The sequence below is a fragment of the Pogona vitticeps genome, chromosome 2 (assembly GCF_051106095.1).
Source record: "Pogona vitticeps strain Pit_001003342236 chromosome 2, PviZW2.1, whole genome shotgun sequence".
In the NCBI taxonomy this organism is placed as follows: Eukaryota; Metazoa; Chordata; class Lepidosauria; order Squamata; family Agamidae; genus Pogona; species Pogona vitticeps.
Genome location: NC_135784.1, coordinates 127,286,732 through 127,303,534, shown reverse-complemented (window position 1 = coordinate 127,303,534; position 16,803 = coordinate 127,286,732). Strand labels below are relative to the sequence as shown.

Here is a 16,803-nt window from a genome sequence, read left to right as displayed (position 1 = left end):
CTGTTTGTATAATCAATACTCAAACACTTTGAAGTTCCTAGGCCCCCTTTTTTTGCCTCCCATTTTGAGGGAGAGCTACTAGTATTCCGTATCCTTTCAAAGAATACAGATTGGTTCCTTCAGTGCAAATAAGAAAGATTACCTGTACTGTATGTCTCAATACAATCAGTTCAGGCTCAGAAGATAGCTAGGTGGGCTCTCTTGCACTAGCTCATCCTTTTAAATCAGGGGTGTGCAATGCAATTTTGGTGGGCCTAGGGGACCCATTTTCGACCTCATCTCCTGCTCTTGGTCACAGCAGCCTCATAAATGGATTCAAATCCTCCCAAATAACAACAGAAAAAGGAAATATAGTCAATTGCTTGGGGGGCCAACTCCAGTCTTGATTTCAGGTATTTTGGGGATGGGGTGATCTACCCCAACCTGCTTAAAACATAAAGCACTATTCCTGGGGTCTTCCAGAGATAAAAAAAAAATCTTTAGCCATTTAACCATCAGGGATCTGTGTAGGTTAGGGAATAAAAATGCCCTTGGGAGATGCATGCAACGCACAGGCTGTGCTTCTCCTACATCTGCATTAGATATCAGGTTTCCTGCCATCCACCTCCAGTGCATACACACAACTTCAACTGAGAATGCAAGATCTACAGCATGTCAAGTCTACTAACATTTACAAAGCATACAAAACTGAGTTGAATGCTAGCCCAGGAAATTGGTGAAGGGCTTACAGACATGAGGGTCATCCAGGTAGCAATGTGGACAGGACTCGAAATACGTCTTGAGTTCTCAGCAGTATTCCAAGTGTTGCCATCCTTGCATTTGCAGGATTTCTCAGCTTCCTCTTTTGTTGCCTATTTTTGCCTGTTAGAAAAGGTCACATTTCCAGGGAATTTTGGACAGGAAAGATGTCCTTTTCCACAGGTATTTTATAGTAATCCTGCTCCGATTGGGGTGCTTTCTTCTCCTTATTTGGGAAGAGACACCAAAGAAAGGAAAAAATGACCATGAAACAAAAGATCCTGTGAGATTTCTCAGGGGGAAAAAAACTCACAGGGAGAAATCCCACTACAAGAAGAAAAGGGGGATGCTTAATCCTAAAGAGAGGCTGTATGATTAACACTCCCAAGGAGATTTTTGTGACCTTAAAGGCTCCATGCAGAAGACAGGGAAGTTTCTTACGGACAATGTCTGTGTCAGATCCTGCGAAATAAAGACAATCACTGCATAAATGTGATTGTTTCACAGGAGGCAGCAACTGTAGTGTGCTTTTCCACTACTGATTTTTAGATGGAAGACCCCATAGAGCCTCTCCTAGCCCTGCTCTCTTTGAGCTCCAGCACAATTCCACAGGACTCCAAACCTCTTATTCTTGAAACAAACTTGATGAGTAAAATGTTTCAAGAGACCCAGAATTTGATTCTGAGCAGTACATGCCAGCAAATAATGAATGAAAAGAAGAACCTGTATGTGACTCAGCCAGCAAAACCTCAACAGAGTGCTTCGTCCTTGTCTAAGAAAGAAACTAACAGGTAACTCAGAGAGGTGTATGTGTACATCATGTTTAAATTAAAAGTCCTGTGGCTGTGACATTACACTTGCTAAAACAGGTACAGTAATTTGATTTCTGGAAATGGCTCAAGGTGACAACTACAACGGCAGACAATATGGTTAAGCCATGTCCAATCTAAAAAACATAAGCCCTGTCAAATCTGTACCACTTCTTATAAACAATTCTGCTTCTTAGAGCAAAATAATATTAATCCAAACCAGAACTGACTCTTGAGTCCTTTGGTTCTGCTAAGATTTTCAGGCCTATGTTTATTGGGGGTGGAGGGGAGGGATGATTCAATGTGGAATGCAATGGACCCTGTGCACTTATGCCAAGTTCTGATTTATACTGTATTCTTACTCTTACAGCAGCCTCTGTATAGTGTCTCATAGTGATATTTCACATAGTGTGGGAAGATTCACACCTGTACAATTCATCCTTGGCAGTTTCTGATGCCTTTGGAAGCTTTCCTTGCCTAAAGGAAAAGTTGCATGGAAAGCAGCACTAAATCTTGTAGTAAGGCTAGATACTATATAGAAGCTATTTAAAACTGTGTAGTCATAACTGGGCAAGGATTGGGCTTTAAGATGGATCCAGATAAAATAGCTAAGGGCTAGATGTTGTAATACTTCTCTTTATGCATCAGGTTTAGCATGTGATTTTAAAATATCCACCTACGCAACATATAGCTAAGGAGTCTGGGGGGGGGGGTTGGTCAGAAAGCGAGTTTTTTTACAAAAAACATCCACCAGGTAGTTGTTTGTTTTGAACAGATTCCAACAGTAATTTTTAAAAATCATATTGCCACGTTTGCTCGCCTGTGTCTGAGTAAATTATGTTTCTGGGGTTTGTCGAATATTGGATGCGAGGATCATAGGTTTTGGGCTGCAGGGTATCCTGCAGTCCAAACTGTTATGTAATATCGATCTAACACTATGCCACTTTGAAATACATTAAAAAATAAAACAAGTATTTAAAACAAGTAAAATTAACAAAAAGATTATTTATAATAGTGGTGAACAATTCTCTACAAAAGGACAAAAAGAAAAAACAAAACAAAACAAAACAAAAAAAACAACCAGACATCAGAGCAGAAGAAAATTTTGTTGTTGTTGTTGTTGTTGTTGTTGTTGTTGTTGTTGTTGTTGTTGTTGTTGTTGTTGTTGTTGTTGTTGTTTGCATGACCTGGAAAAATCAGAAGCTTGAGCACCAAGGTATCAATTCACTTAAAAACACAACAGTTTTAAAGCACATGTAGCGCCCTTGACTGATACACAACACAGCTTACAACCAGAATGAAAATTGTCCCAGGAGGACACACACACCAACATAAGAACTATGTGATTTTAAGCCGACTTCAAAAACTCCAATCCAGCTTCCGATTCATATTCATTTCAACAGCGTAGCCACATGCTAAGATGGCAAAAGAGGAGCTGCTTGTTTCTAAGAGCCAATTTCTAAGTTACAGACATGACATCACTAGAAGAGGAGATTCTGTAAGTGCTGAGAATATCTGATTCTCACTGCAGGAATTCTTCACAGCTTCTGTAGTTGGAAATTGCTTTGTTCTGTGACTGATCACTGCAATATACAGGCTTAATTTTCAAGATAGATTGCTCAGATAAAAAGATATGTCAGAACCATGTCTCTGAAACATGGGTTTTCAGATTTTAATGGCATGCTAATTCATGCACAATCATATACATACATATGCACAAGACAAAACCCATTATTATCAATGGCTAAACATTTCCACTTTGGAATCTCACCCTCTCACCCACCAAAGCTTCACTAAAGACTCTTCTAAAATACATGTAGGAATCAAGGGGTCTTCTGGGGATGCAGCTGAAACAGCTATGCTTTTGGACCTGCTAAAGGGAGAGAAGAGAAGAGAAGAGAAGAGAAGAGAAGAGAAGAGAAGAGAAGAGAAGAGAAGAGAAGAGAAGAGAAGAGAAGAGAAGAGTTATGAACAGGGATTACAGGAGGTCAACCCCTCCTTCATTCAGATCATGAGCCATTGGTAGCTACTCCCCTATACAACTTAAAAACTTCCAGGATTCTCCATAAGTGATGATGGGCGTCATCAGAGAAATAAAGCCTGTTAGCAATACAGGTACAAGCTTCTTCCTGACCCTTGCCTCCCCATTGTCTGCCAAGTGGGCAGAGTGCCAAAAGCACACTCCATCCTCTCCGTACACTATCAGTGTCTTCCTTTGTCTTAGCAGTTATCAGTCCTGGGAGAAGCTCATGAACTTTTGTCTGCGGAGGGCCTGTCACAACCCTCCCTTCTTTAACCAGCTAGGCCAGCAAGTCCAATGGCAAAATTCAAATCAGATCAAGTCCCTTTGTTGTTCTGGAGTGGCCTGAAAACTAGTTTTGGCTTAAGACACATATGATCATAAGATCTGGAAATGTTGTTCTGGCTGGTCCAATTAATTCCTTGTAGAATAATGAGTATTTCTCCAGAATATGTGCTACAGGGTGGTTGTCCTACTGTCAAAGTTTGCCTTTGTGGGTTGTTTTTTTCTTCTTCCCCAAAGTGACCTCAAGTCTCCTTGCCCTCCAGCCTCTCATCCCTAACCCCCTCCGCTTCTAAGGGCAAAATCAGGTTCTAAGAATTTCTCCTCCCAAGGCAGCTGTCTGCAGTGGCAATTAGAGAATCACAGAGCTTTGTGCAGAAGGAGTTCAGTGCTTACCGCATTCCTCCACAAAAGGCATATTTTCAAACCGAGATAAGTGCCAATTAATTCTCGCTTCAACCACTCTGCAGCTTCGTGTCTCTTACACAAAAGGCAGGTGATTTCCTCTTGGTAGGGCATTGTGTTCGCACATTTATGAAGGTACATGTGTATGTATAGACGAGAGAGCCGGGGCAGGCTGCATATGGGGTGAGGAGACAGAAAGAGGTATCAGCCCATTCAGAGAGGAGATGTGGAAATACGGGTGTGAAAAACCAACACAGAAGTATGGGAGAAAAAGTACAGGGTAAGAGTGAGAAGGCACATGACAGGATCAATCTCTGTGCTTGGCAGTGTACTTTATTCTCCTGGCAATAGAAATTGTGCTATTCATTCATTTCACATTTGCATCATGTATCTTTTCTACAGATTAATCAAAGGTTGGGGGGGGGGTTAAACACTAACCTCCTACAAGGTGAGCATTAAAAGATAAGAGGCAAAATCAGTGAGTTGCTCTTCATCATAGATATGAGCCATTAGTCCTCAAGAGAAATACAACCAGCTACAGTAGACAGATACAGTAGCTAATGTTCAAGATTCTTTCTAAAATTAAAAATAACTCAAGGCAGGGGAGACATAAACCTGCTTCTTCTTCCTCCTCCTCCTCCTCCTCCTCCTCCATGTAAGGAGCAATCCAATGGTGTTTCCAGAGTGGAAAGATCAGCTGAAAGGGTGAAGCTGTTGCCTAGGGGACATCCGAATATGTTCACATTCCTCATGTTCTTCAGGAAGGATCCTTTCATGCCCCCCCTCAGATAAACTTCTTTAATAGCACAGCCACCATCAAAGGTAGGCTGATAAGAGGATTGCAAGCTTCTGCACTGGAGAGCCCTTGAGAGAGAGAGCGAGTGCTCAGGAGCGAGACAGAGGGCATGGTGTATCCGCAGCACTTCAAGATTCTTTAGGGACAACACCTGAGTTCATATAGCCATACTGTATCAGGGAAGGAGGCAACATCTAAAGGAGGCAGCAGGATGGGGCAGGGGAAGGGGATGAGTAAGAGGATGCAGTATTTCCAGGCACAATGTCTCCTTGGTATCATGCAATCCTACCTTCCCCGAGGAACCATCGGAGCAACTCACAGCCAGAGGCAGAGCAAGAGATAAGGCTACACAAACACACATTTATCTCAACATGTAGGATTACAGTGCATTCAGCCGCTGCTGGCACAATGATGTGCACAATCTGACACTGCTATAGAAAACAGAACATAGATAGACAGGTACTGGACCTTGTTCAGGACATAACTGAATGGTCAGTTATCTAGTCATACTACATACACAGCAGGATCTGGCTAGGAAAAACTGCCCTGCCTCTTGCTTCTGCTTCACTTCCCAAGACAACTTTGTTTCTATGGAGGCATTCAAGAGAAAATTGGATAACCGCCTGTCATATATATCCTTTGATTTGGATTCCTTCATTGAGCAGGGGGTTGGACTCAACGACCTTATAGGCCCCTTCCAGCTCCACGTTGCTATGCTTCTCCTGGCCCTTTTAGCTCTAATGCTATTGGTCCGTAGAAGGTGCTTCCAGGTGGACGGCACGTAACACTACAAAACAGAAAAACAATGTGTGACCTTCCTGTGTTCCTCTCCTTGAGGGATGTTTTGTGGTAAGAAAAATACGATATGAACGAAGCAACAGGAAGTTGTGGAAGGATTCACAGAGGAAACAGAATGAAGTCTGGACCCTCCATAACATTTCATGAATGCAACAGAATGGCACATAGTTGCCTGGAAGCAACTATAGCTGTATGGCAGCAGTCGGACTATACGATAAGAAGGTTCAGCAGCCCACCCGAGCCCTGTGTTCTTTGAAGATTCAGGAGAGGTTTCTTAGGAATTGGCTGCATGTGTACCTATTGCTAAGACGGTTTTTATTTTACATCATCAGTAATATGTCGAACAAGTCTGACTCAGTCTTTTGCCAAGAAGCCAAATAATTCTGGTTTTATTTGGCCAATGCCTGGTTTGTTTTCCTTCCACCTCTTCTGTCAGTCACCAGATGGTACCACAATGGAATTTTATAAATGAGCAGAAATGAAAACACAGTCAATCGGAAATTTATAAATGAAATTAAAACTGCTATAGGCCAGAATCCTAATGATCAGTCATCCTTGCATAAGCATAATGGCATAAATTGCAGTGGTGAATTGGCTCTGGTTAATGAGTTACCACTTACATCCCTCACTGCAAACCAACTCATGTGACTGGCACACAATGAGGGATACAAGTCTTGTCAACTAGTGGCAATTTCCTACTTGAATTTGTGCTATTGCACTTATGCTGATGTAAAAAAAAAATAGAATTCTCTTTATCAACTTAAAACACTACTGATTTCAACAGAAGTTTGTAACCGCCCCAACTAAAACAGCAACAATAATTAAATGTTAAAGATTACGAAGTACAGCACAGCGATTGAAATCTCTGGAATGAATCCAGTGAGTAGTCCTAACTAGAGCAGGCCAAATACATTTATATATGTATAACTCATCATGTAGCAATTTTTGTTTGATGGGACTGTATTGTACTTGGATCTACAAACTTAATTTGGGCCTCTCTCATTAGCAGACAGAGGCCTGTGCCAGGTCTTCTTGAATAAAAGGGCTTTGCCTGCTAGCGAAAGGATACGAGGAAAGATATCAGCCGAGCCACCCTTGGAAGGGTATTAGAGTCTGGGAGCAGCCATAAAGAAGGATATTTTTAGGCTCCCACCAAACATGGCTGAAAAGACAACTGAAAGAAGGGCCTTCTCTAAAGAGATTAGAGCCTTTGGGAGAGCATTCTAACACATAAAGATAAATGAAGACTGAAGATTTTTACAACAGATAATTCATGGATAAGTTGAATTGGTTGTTGTGGGTTTTTCGGGCTCTTTGGCTGTGTTCTGAAGACTGTTCTTTCTAACGTTTCGCCAGTCTCTGTGGCCGGCATCTTCAGAGGACAGGAGTAGCACTCTGTGCTCTGGTGCAGTTTGTTTGGGAGTCGAGTATTTATAGCTATAAATACTCAACTCCCAAACAAACTGCACCAAACAAACCATTAGATCCCAGCCATGAAAGCCTTCGCAAATACATTGAATCCCTTTTCCTTGATCCATCTTCTTGGGTTAAACTTCCATTTCTTTATTTTAGTCTAATCCATTACCAGCATCAAACACTGATTTAGAACTACAACAGCTTCCTTGGATTTAAGTGACATGAAGTAGAGCCTCATTTGTTTGTTGGTGGCAATAAACCCCCAAACTCTAGAAAAGGTCTTCCATCAATTTCACATAAACTTTATATACATTTACCACAACATGAAGCACAAAACAGAGCCCTAAGGAATCTACAGGTCAATGACTAAGGAGAGATTCCCCCCCAGGCCTAGGACCATCAAGGAGGAGTCCTAAGGAATCCCTAGGGCCATCTCCTAAACTCCTCCCTCCATGACAGACTGAACCCACCACTAAACTATACCTACAATCCCATCTCTTCTCTCTTAAGCCTCCTATGCTTAGGACAAGGGCAGAACAAAATGGAACATTTTCCTGAATGAAAAAAACAGATACCCCATTTAGAAAAATGACACCCCGTTACCCACAGTATACTGCTCCAACTTTCAGAGACTGCATTCTGAGGCCAAAGGGCTGCCAGTCAATCATGCTGCAAATACTGTACATGTTCATTGCCTAGCAAGGGCAACATCGTCATACACGTTGCAATCAGAATAGTACAGCCGAGAAGCATCCACGGCAGTTACTGAATTCTGGCTACACCTTCCCAAGTCAAGCTTCATACATTTGGTGTTTATGGTTATTAATTTGTCTGCTTCAGTTCACAGGAATTTGTGCTGCTCTTAAAAAGCATGTCTATAGCCATGCTGATGGTGCAGGCTGTGAAACCTGTTGTTACATTTAGAGGATTCCAGGGGAAGGCTTACCTAGATGGGATGCAGATTCCAAGGCATCTGCCTAGGGGAGAAGGAAGCACAAGAACCTGCTTTTGGTGGCTTCCCATCCTTGCCTAGAGGTACCTAGTTGCCAATCATATTTTGACAGCTGCCATGAATACAGACAAGCTGTCTAGACAAAAGCACCCGATTATCATTCCAAAAGGGGGGGAAAAGGATAAATACATTTATGAGGGGTGTTCCATGAGAAGGCTGATGAGAAACTTCCTTCTTCTTGCCCTGTAGCACTATGGACAGCAACAGTGATACTGGGCCAAGATATTCTGCAGTGAAATACCATAAAGAGGTTAAATCAGAGACAATTATACAGCAGTGGTTCCTAATTCTGGGCCCCCAGATGTTCTTGGACTACAATTCCCAGAAATTCTGGAGAGCTAGTGGTGAAAGTTTCTAGGAAAGAACACCTGGGGGCCTAAGGCCAGAAACCACTGGTATATAGTCTGCAAAGAGTTCAGGAAAATATAAGAGTTGGGAGGAGGAGCAAAGCCATGTGGTTCTTTTACACAATCCAAAGGAAAAGGTGGCTGATACTCTTCAACAAAGGAGCCTGGCATGTAGATCTGGCCATAATTTTTGCAACTCTTATGCTTTTTCAGCACTATCAAGAGCTCTGTGGTGTTTAGCTAGATGTTTAGCTATACAGTGTCAAAAGCTAGCTTACATTTGTGATTTTTAATGTGTTCTAATAAAGGTAATATAGGGACGTGGTGGCGCTGCGGGCTAAACCGCAGAAGCCTGTGCTGCAGGGTCAGAAGACCAAGCAGTCGTAAGATCGAATCCACGCGACGGAGTGAGCGCCCGTCGCTTGTCCCAGCTCCTGCCAACCTAGTGGTTCGAAAGCATGCAAATGCAAGTACATAAATAGGGACCACTTCAGTGGGAAGGTAACAGCGTTCCGTGTCTAAGTTGCACTGGCCATGTGACCACGGAAGATTGTCTTCGGACAAACACTGGCTCTATGACTTGGAAACGGGGATGAGCACTGCCCCCTAGAGTCGAACACGACTGGACAAAAATTGTCAAGGGGAACCTTTACCTTTACCTAATAAAGGTAATGCTAACTCTTAGCTTCAGTTAAGTGTTGGAGAGGCCTTATAGGTCATCTAGCCCCCTTTGCTCAATGCAGAAAATCCAGAGCTACAGCAACCCAAGCAGATGGCAGTACAGCTTTTAAAAAAGGTAAGCGAACAGGCAATGGTTGTTTTCACAAGTTATGCTCTCAACGCTTTTCAGCCAGGATATGAGTGCCACTTCTGAAATTGTTAAAGTGTTGTTGTTGTTTTTTAAGGAAAAGAAGGTTACCGTTAAATTATAAATATGCAATCTGGGCAATACGTCTCTTTCGTTCAATTTACAAACACGGGACATTTTAATCCTGATTTTTAGAGACATCTGTGAAAGCACTGACAGCTGGGTGCAAGGCTCCCAGACATCTGCAACATGTTTCACCAGCAGGAGAAAGCCGCAGCCTCGGACATGTTTCTTTCTCTTCTCTTCCACTCTGAAACCAGTCCGCCCAGACATTCTCTTGCTTCCAGACTCACAGACGCACTGCTTAGCTTTAGAAATTGCCCTTAGGCAGGATGTTCTAATAGCAGTAGTAGCTCTTAATAAAAGCACTTGGAATTTACACTGTGTTTTCTGCTCAAAGGACTTCCCAGTAAGTCCCACATCAACCTTCCAGGGTACAACACTACTATCACCCTTACAGTAATGTTATGTAGTCAAATCTGCTAGGCTGTGGGGCCTCTTTGGATTCTCACAGTATCAGACTCCCTGAGATCCTTCCACTCAGAGACCCAATCCCAACACTGTTTTAAGAACTGCCCTGAGAGGGGCGGGGGGGGGGGGGAGAGAAAGCTTTTAGTATCTGGACTTTTCCCTTTCCTTTCTTTCTTGTTAATTACTATTTTTGCCAGCAGCACAGCAGCTGCCACTCCATTCCGGAAAGTTGCCTGGTGGTATAATTAGTAAAAGATCAGTAGCACTCTCCGAAGGGTGTTCACACAGTGAGAGTCAAGGAGACTCAGGGACTGCCTAGTCTATGTCAAGCCTACTGAGCCTAATTCTATGGTACATCTGAAACACTGGGTGTCATTCTATCTGGGGAATACCCAGAGGGTTGGTTGTAGAGTTTTGCACAAATGAGGCTACAAGATAATGTAACTTTTGCTGGTCCTTTCTTGCTGGCAATCCTCTTCACAAGTCTGTCTTAAGTCTAAGGATGTCACCACACTGGAAAGTTTTACTGGAACAACCTGGCTTTGCTACGATTTGATTCGCAGTCTGGAATGTATGTGAAATCACAGTTAGTGCTCACACAGGGGCTGCGGATTAATTCAAAAGTTCACCCTTCATACTGGATGCAATGTGAGCCATATTTCAGCCCACAGAGCCCTCCTTCTTTCCTTTCTTCCTCTGGATCCACCTCTGCAATCCTTTTATGGTTTTGTATAAGAAAACTAGAGCTGGACAAAGTGAGGGGAGGCAGTGAGGATCCTGTTATTGACCTGTTCTGTGTGAATTATGGCAGGGGTGGAATCCCAAAATGGAGAGAGAGAGAGAGAGAGAGAGAGAGAGAGAGAGTGCACTCACACGTTTCAAAGTCCTGAATATTTTTCCTTGTGGGACATTTTCTAACACTCTTTGAAATGTGTGCACTCACACTTAACACGTTGGGATTCGCATCACCACCATCCTTCTCCCTATTTGCAGGCTGAACACCTTGGATCTGTCTATGACTTTTCCATCTGAACTTCTACTGAAAGTACAAAGCACTTGAAATTGAGAGGAGGGAAATTCCAATATGGGGTCGCAAGTGTGTGCGTGTTCGCATTTCAGAGCCCCAACTGTTTTCCCATAGTGGGACATATGAAATCGCACAACTGCTTACATCACTGAAAACTCCACTTACAGCCCCCGTGTTTTTACAAGAATGTCCATGGGGGGGGGGGGGAAAGCCCCACTGAATCCTTCCAGTTTGAAAAAGTAAATGCTTCCAGGGGACACAGAAAAACTGCTACTCTGGAAGCAAAAAGAGCTGGAGGGAGTCAAATCAGCCTTTGTGTCATGCAGAAAGTAAAAGAAAAAATACTTCAGACTCATCCATTTTATAATCAGGGCAGTACTTGAGTCACTCCCGAAGCCTTGCTAATCCACCATATGACCTGTTAACTGAGGCCTCAGGATTTCATTGGTAAACTGCATGCTTGCTACTTCAGTTAGGGCTGTTTATCAGTTACAGAGAGTTAGCTTCAAATAATTAACCATCTACCTTGTAACCAACTAAAGAGTTACATATAAATGAAAATATGAAAACATAACATAACTGCATATACAAAAGTTACTATTATTGTTAGAAAGGGGGCAATGTATTTAACACTGTCCTTATTTCCTTTTACAGTAAATAGCATAGTAGACATGATATTAAAGACTTGTGTTTGGAGCTCTCAATGTCTTTTTCTTTAGATAAAACTAGAGAGTGAGGAGGTATCATTGGTTCCAAGGCTTCAGCAACACCCAGTAGGTGCAGAGTCACATACAGTATAAATATATAAGTTTATTGAATTATTATTAGCAAAATATCTTTGTTTCTCTTTTGAATTCTGCCTGCTGCATGGTCACTGCCATGCGAAATCGTTTGGCTGAGCCTAAAAACCTAACAAACTGTGTACACTAGTAATTGTGGTAGCTGGATCTTGCAGCAGTTTTTGTGATTAAATGAAAGATCCACGATATGACCAAGAGTGAGCGAGAGAGACTCTTTCATGTAATTTCTGTTCTTTCGGTGACCGACTAAAGAGAGTTTCTAAAACATGAATGATTCACGTTTACAGAAAATGAATACATGAAAGTTTGCATTTCTTTTATGTTCCCTTTCATGTAGCCTTTTAGTGCTCCCTATTTGTCAAGCCACCTGAGAAATTTTTCATCCAACAGCACTGTGAGGGCTTTTATCACCAGATAATTAGAACATTCAGGGGAAGCAGGCATATCTGAACTGCAAAACAGCCTGGAATCAAGTGAGGACCACTTCTTGCTTTGTCTTTGGGACTACTATGTGCTGAGCCCCTGGTGCCCTCCATCTTGGATTGGTGCCTACCTGTGTCTCTATCTTGGGTCTTTCCCCCTTTTGACATTTTATATTTGATTTTCAAGGAGATTTCTCGTCTCCCCCATGTCTTTTGATTATTTTTCTCACTGACTGACAACATTCCTGTGTTGCCATTTTTGGATTTTTCTTTCCCTCCACATTTCTTAGAGAATTTTTTCTTGTTTTGTTGTTGTTTTCTTCTTGGATTACTTTTGCTGCTCTCTGACTGGCCTGCTACTGCCCAATAGGCTCAAATAAAAGGGGGAAAGGGCATCAAGTGGTATAATGCAACAGAAAACTCCATATTCTACTAATTTTGGTTTTTAAAGGCTTTGCTCCTTTTTTTGCCTTTATTTACCTGCTTGCTTTTCTTGGGTTTTGGGATAGATGCCTGTGCTGTTGTTTTTTATTTTATTATTTTTCTGATTTTTAAAAAATAATATTATTTGGTTAATTTACTGTGTTTGATTTTTTTAAAATGGATTTAATTAATTTCCTGTGCATTCATTAAAGATATGGGTTTTGGTTAGTTTTTTGAGATGCTTTTGCTTGCTTTTGCGGTGCCATGTGAGCCGGAGGGTTGGACTTCGTGATTCTGCTAGTGTGCCACTGGGCTCTTATGGTTGATAGTCGTTGATTTTTCTTCCTCATGTATTATTGCCTACTTTTGGAGTAGACTGGTTCTCTGCTGCCTTGCCTCTGCTTTTTTGGTGTAGTTTTTAAGGGTTCTTTATGGCTTGTGTAGTGCAAAAAAAAAAACAATTTAGGAAACATGAAATAAATGTATTGAAAGAATGTAAAATTAAAGGATTGGTACATGAAAAATATGGAAATGAAAGTGGCACCCCAAAATAACATGAAATGGAAAAAAGAAAGAGAGAGAGAAATGTCACTGCCAAATCCCTAGTTTCCCTACCCAAGGCTACTATTGGCTGCAGAAAGGTAAAAGATAGCTACAAATGTTGTACCTTGCTTTTTCATCACCACAATTAACAGTACTACAAGGTGAGAGGAGCTTAAGTCAAATACAACATGGAAAATCAGGAACTGGGACTGCAACTTTCATCAGCCACTGTCAGCATCCCAATGATGAAAAGATTACATGTGCCATTCAGAAACATTGGGGGGGGGGGTCACAGATCCCTCAACATCAGTCTTTATTTTTATCCCATGCCCCACTAACCAGGCATGGATAATTTTGAAATAAAGTGGATGATTCAAGGGAAAAAGAAAACATAATACAATGGGAGCATTAGAGAAGGGAGATGGTAAATGATTGTTGTTTTTAGTGTGTCACAAGAAAGCCTTTGGAACATTTCTGATAGAAAAGGCAAATGACAAGGTCCCTGACTACTGAGAGGGTTTGGATGGAGCCAAACCATAATTTTTTATAAAGGCACCTGTGTTTAATGCTTTTAACTAGGAAAAGAAAAGGCTGACAGCACTGCACCTCATCTATCTTTGCCCTAATACAGCAGAACCAAAGACATGAGTAGCTATGCTGCCCTATAGAAAAGAAAAGCCAGCCAGCCAAAATGTTACAAAAGTGAGCAAGCTTTTGGGCAGAACCAAAGCACTTGGAAAAATAGATGCTACTCTTAATTTTCAGTCCCACAGATTTAAATGGGCCTTCAGCTAATGCTTATGTTGTTATAAGTGACTGAATAAAGCTGTCAGCCGTAAACTGAAACATAGATTTTAGGGACATGTGGGGGTATAGTGAATTGCAAGAGGAAATTATATATGTGCACACAGGGGTTGATGAGGCTGGCCCATATGGGACCTAGCAGAAATAGATCATAATCCAATAGTACATCACAGCTGGGTCTTTAGACATTATAAGGTAAAACTTTATGATCAAAATAACAGGCATAGGCTCCAGAAGTGAAAAGGCTAAATACCTTTTATATCAGGAATCAGAATAATATACTGGGTATTGAGGAACAGACAGTGAACAACCTGAATTCTCTAAGACGTTTTGTGGGAAGTATCAGTTCTTCCCCCTTCCATTAGGGGAAGCTACCAGTATTTGAATGACAGCAACACACTGTCCCATCCTCACCTGAGAGTTTTGTACACAGAGCAAATGAAGAAAAGGGGGCAAAGGCTGCTATTATGGTCAACAGGCCCATAGGTTATAAAAAATGAATGGGGTAGCCATGTTCAGCAGCTACACTTGTTGAAATTTCCTCTTCTGCACAATTATGGGTGATAGGTATAGAATTCATTCCCCCCCTTTTAACAGGGCCAACCTAAGAATGAATGGAGGTGCATTACTGCTTGAAAATCAGTCCACGAATATACCAACACTTTGGTGTGCAGCTTCCTTGTGATTTTGGCCAAAATGTTGTTGCATAGTTACACTTTCAGAAGGTAAATGGTATAACCTGCAAAAGCTTTTTTTTTGCTCACCCAAAAATCTGAACAATCAGTCAAACTAATCTGATATTGTTTTTTGATCAGGTCACCTCCCTGATAGACAAAGGTAATGCTGTAGATGTATGTAGGCTTCGTGCCCTAGAGAGGACACTCCAGCTCCACGTACAGCGTCAAAACACTAGACGCTGTTCCAAGTCCTCCATACAGAGCACCTTACCATAGTCTCTCGAGACTGAAGGATGCCTATGATGAGTATATCTTGACTTCAGCAAAGCTTTTGACCAAGTACCCCATGATCTCCTGATTAGCAAGTTAACTAGGTGTGGGCTGGATAGATCAAGTGTCAGCTGGATACACAATTGGCTACAGAATCATACTCAGAGGGTAATGATTAATGGGTCCTTCTCTAACTGGGAGGAGGTAACAAGTGGAGTATCCCAAGGCTCAGTCCTGGGTCCGGTGCTCTTCAAATTTTTTTATTAATGACTTGGATGAGAGGATGCAAGGAATGCTTGTCAAATTTGCAGATGATACCAAATTGGGCAAAATAGCTAATGCCCTAGAAGACAGAAACAAAATTCAAAATAACTTTGATAGGATAGAGCAGTGGCCAAAAGCAACAGAAAGGATTGCAACAGGGGTAAGTGCAAAGTACCAATTGCACAGTTACAAGATGGGGGATTCCTGGCTCAGCAATACTACGAGCAAGAAGGATCTTGGAATTGTCATAGATCACAAGCTAAATATGCGCCAACAGTGTGATGTGGCTACAAAAAAAGACAAACGCTATTTTAGGCTGCATTAACAGAAGAATACTTTCCAAATCCCGCAAGGTGTTAGTTCCCCTCTATTCAGCACTGGTTAGACCTCACCTTGAGTACTGTGTCCAGTTCTGGACACCACCCTTCAAGAAAGATGCTGACAAATTGGAACAAGTTCAGAGGAGGGCGACAAGGGTGATCAGGGGGCTGGAAACCAAGCCTTCTGAGGAAAGACGGAAAGAACTGGGCATGTTTAACCTTGAGAAAAGAAGACTGAAGGGTGATATGATAGCACTTTTCAAATATTTGAAAGGCTGTCATTCAGAGGAGGGGCAAGATCTGTTCTTCATCATCCCAGAGCGCAGGATACGCAACAATGGGCTCAATTGGCTTAGAGGAAGCCAGATTTGGTTGAATATCAGGAAAAACATCCTAACTGTTAGAGCAGTATGGCAGTGAAACCAGTTAACTCGGGAGTTGGTGAGTGCCCCAACACTGGGGACATTCAAGAAAAACGTAGGTAATCACCAGGCAGATATGCTTTGATTGTATTCCTGCATTGAGCAGGGGGTTGGACAATGGCCTTGTAGGCCCCTTCCAACTTCACTTTTCTGTGATTGTGATTCAGTGTCAGTGAGAACCCAGTGCAAATTACATTATCTGCTTTCTGCAGGTGTAACTGTGCAACAGGATTTTTATCTTTGTATTATCATCACAAAGTTAGAGCTTCCAGAGTAAAACCAGAGCCTTCTCTAACAGAACACTGACCTTTCCAGGCACCTTCCCTTTTTGGCTGAGAGAAACAGAACACAGGTCTTCATGCATGCGGTCCAACAGCCACAGCAGGAACTCCAGGGCATCATGTTGCGAATTTCCTCGGAACTGTGCACCATACTTTGAGACGACATGCTGCAGTTAAAACAAGTGGTAGAGTTAAGACGGCACATCAAAGAGAAAGTAGCATGTCTGTTTGCTAAGTGGGGGGCATTGTTCTGATATACAGGTGCATTCTGCCATGCAAGGCTCAAGTCCAATCTGCACTAGTGCTGGCAGGTGTACGTTTCTCATCCAAATAAGATCTAGGCACTCATTATGCACAATACCTGCCACATAATTTAGACTGACCCCAACATACCTTTTAGTTAGAATATCTGGAAGTTGAGTCATGGCAACTGGACTTTTTTCTTATTAGGTTGAAACATTTCGCTACTCATCCAAGTAGCTTCTTCAGTCTCTGCCATGACTCAAGTTCCAGATAACCACACCTGGATGACTGAGAATCTTCACAGATATTTTAAGCAGAAGGGGTAATGAAACAACAACATAGCAT

At 42.0% G+C, this 16,803-nt stretch overlaps 1 protein-coding gene across 1 annotated transcript in view; it reads right to left on the bottom strand.

Moving 5' to 3' along the window:
* The window catches only part of USP43 (ubiquitin specific peptidase 43), a 127,745-nt gene that overhangs the window by 93,294 nt on the left and 17,648 nt on the right, over window positions 1-16,803 (bottom strand). The window contains exon 2 of the mRNA XM_072990394.2: window positions 16,242-16,382. Within this exon, the coding sequence (XP_072846495.2) occupies window positions 16,242-16,382 (141 nt within the window). The remainder of the gene's footprint in view (window positions 1-16,241; window positions 16,383-16,803) is intronic.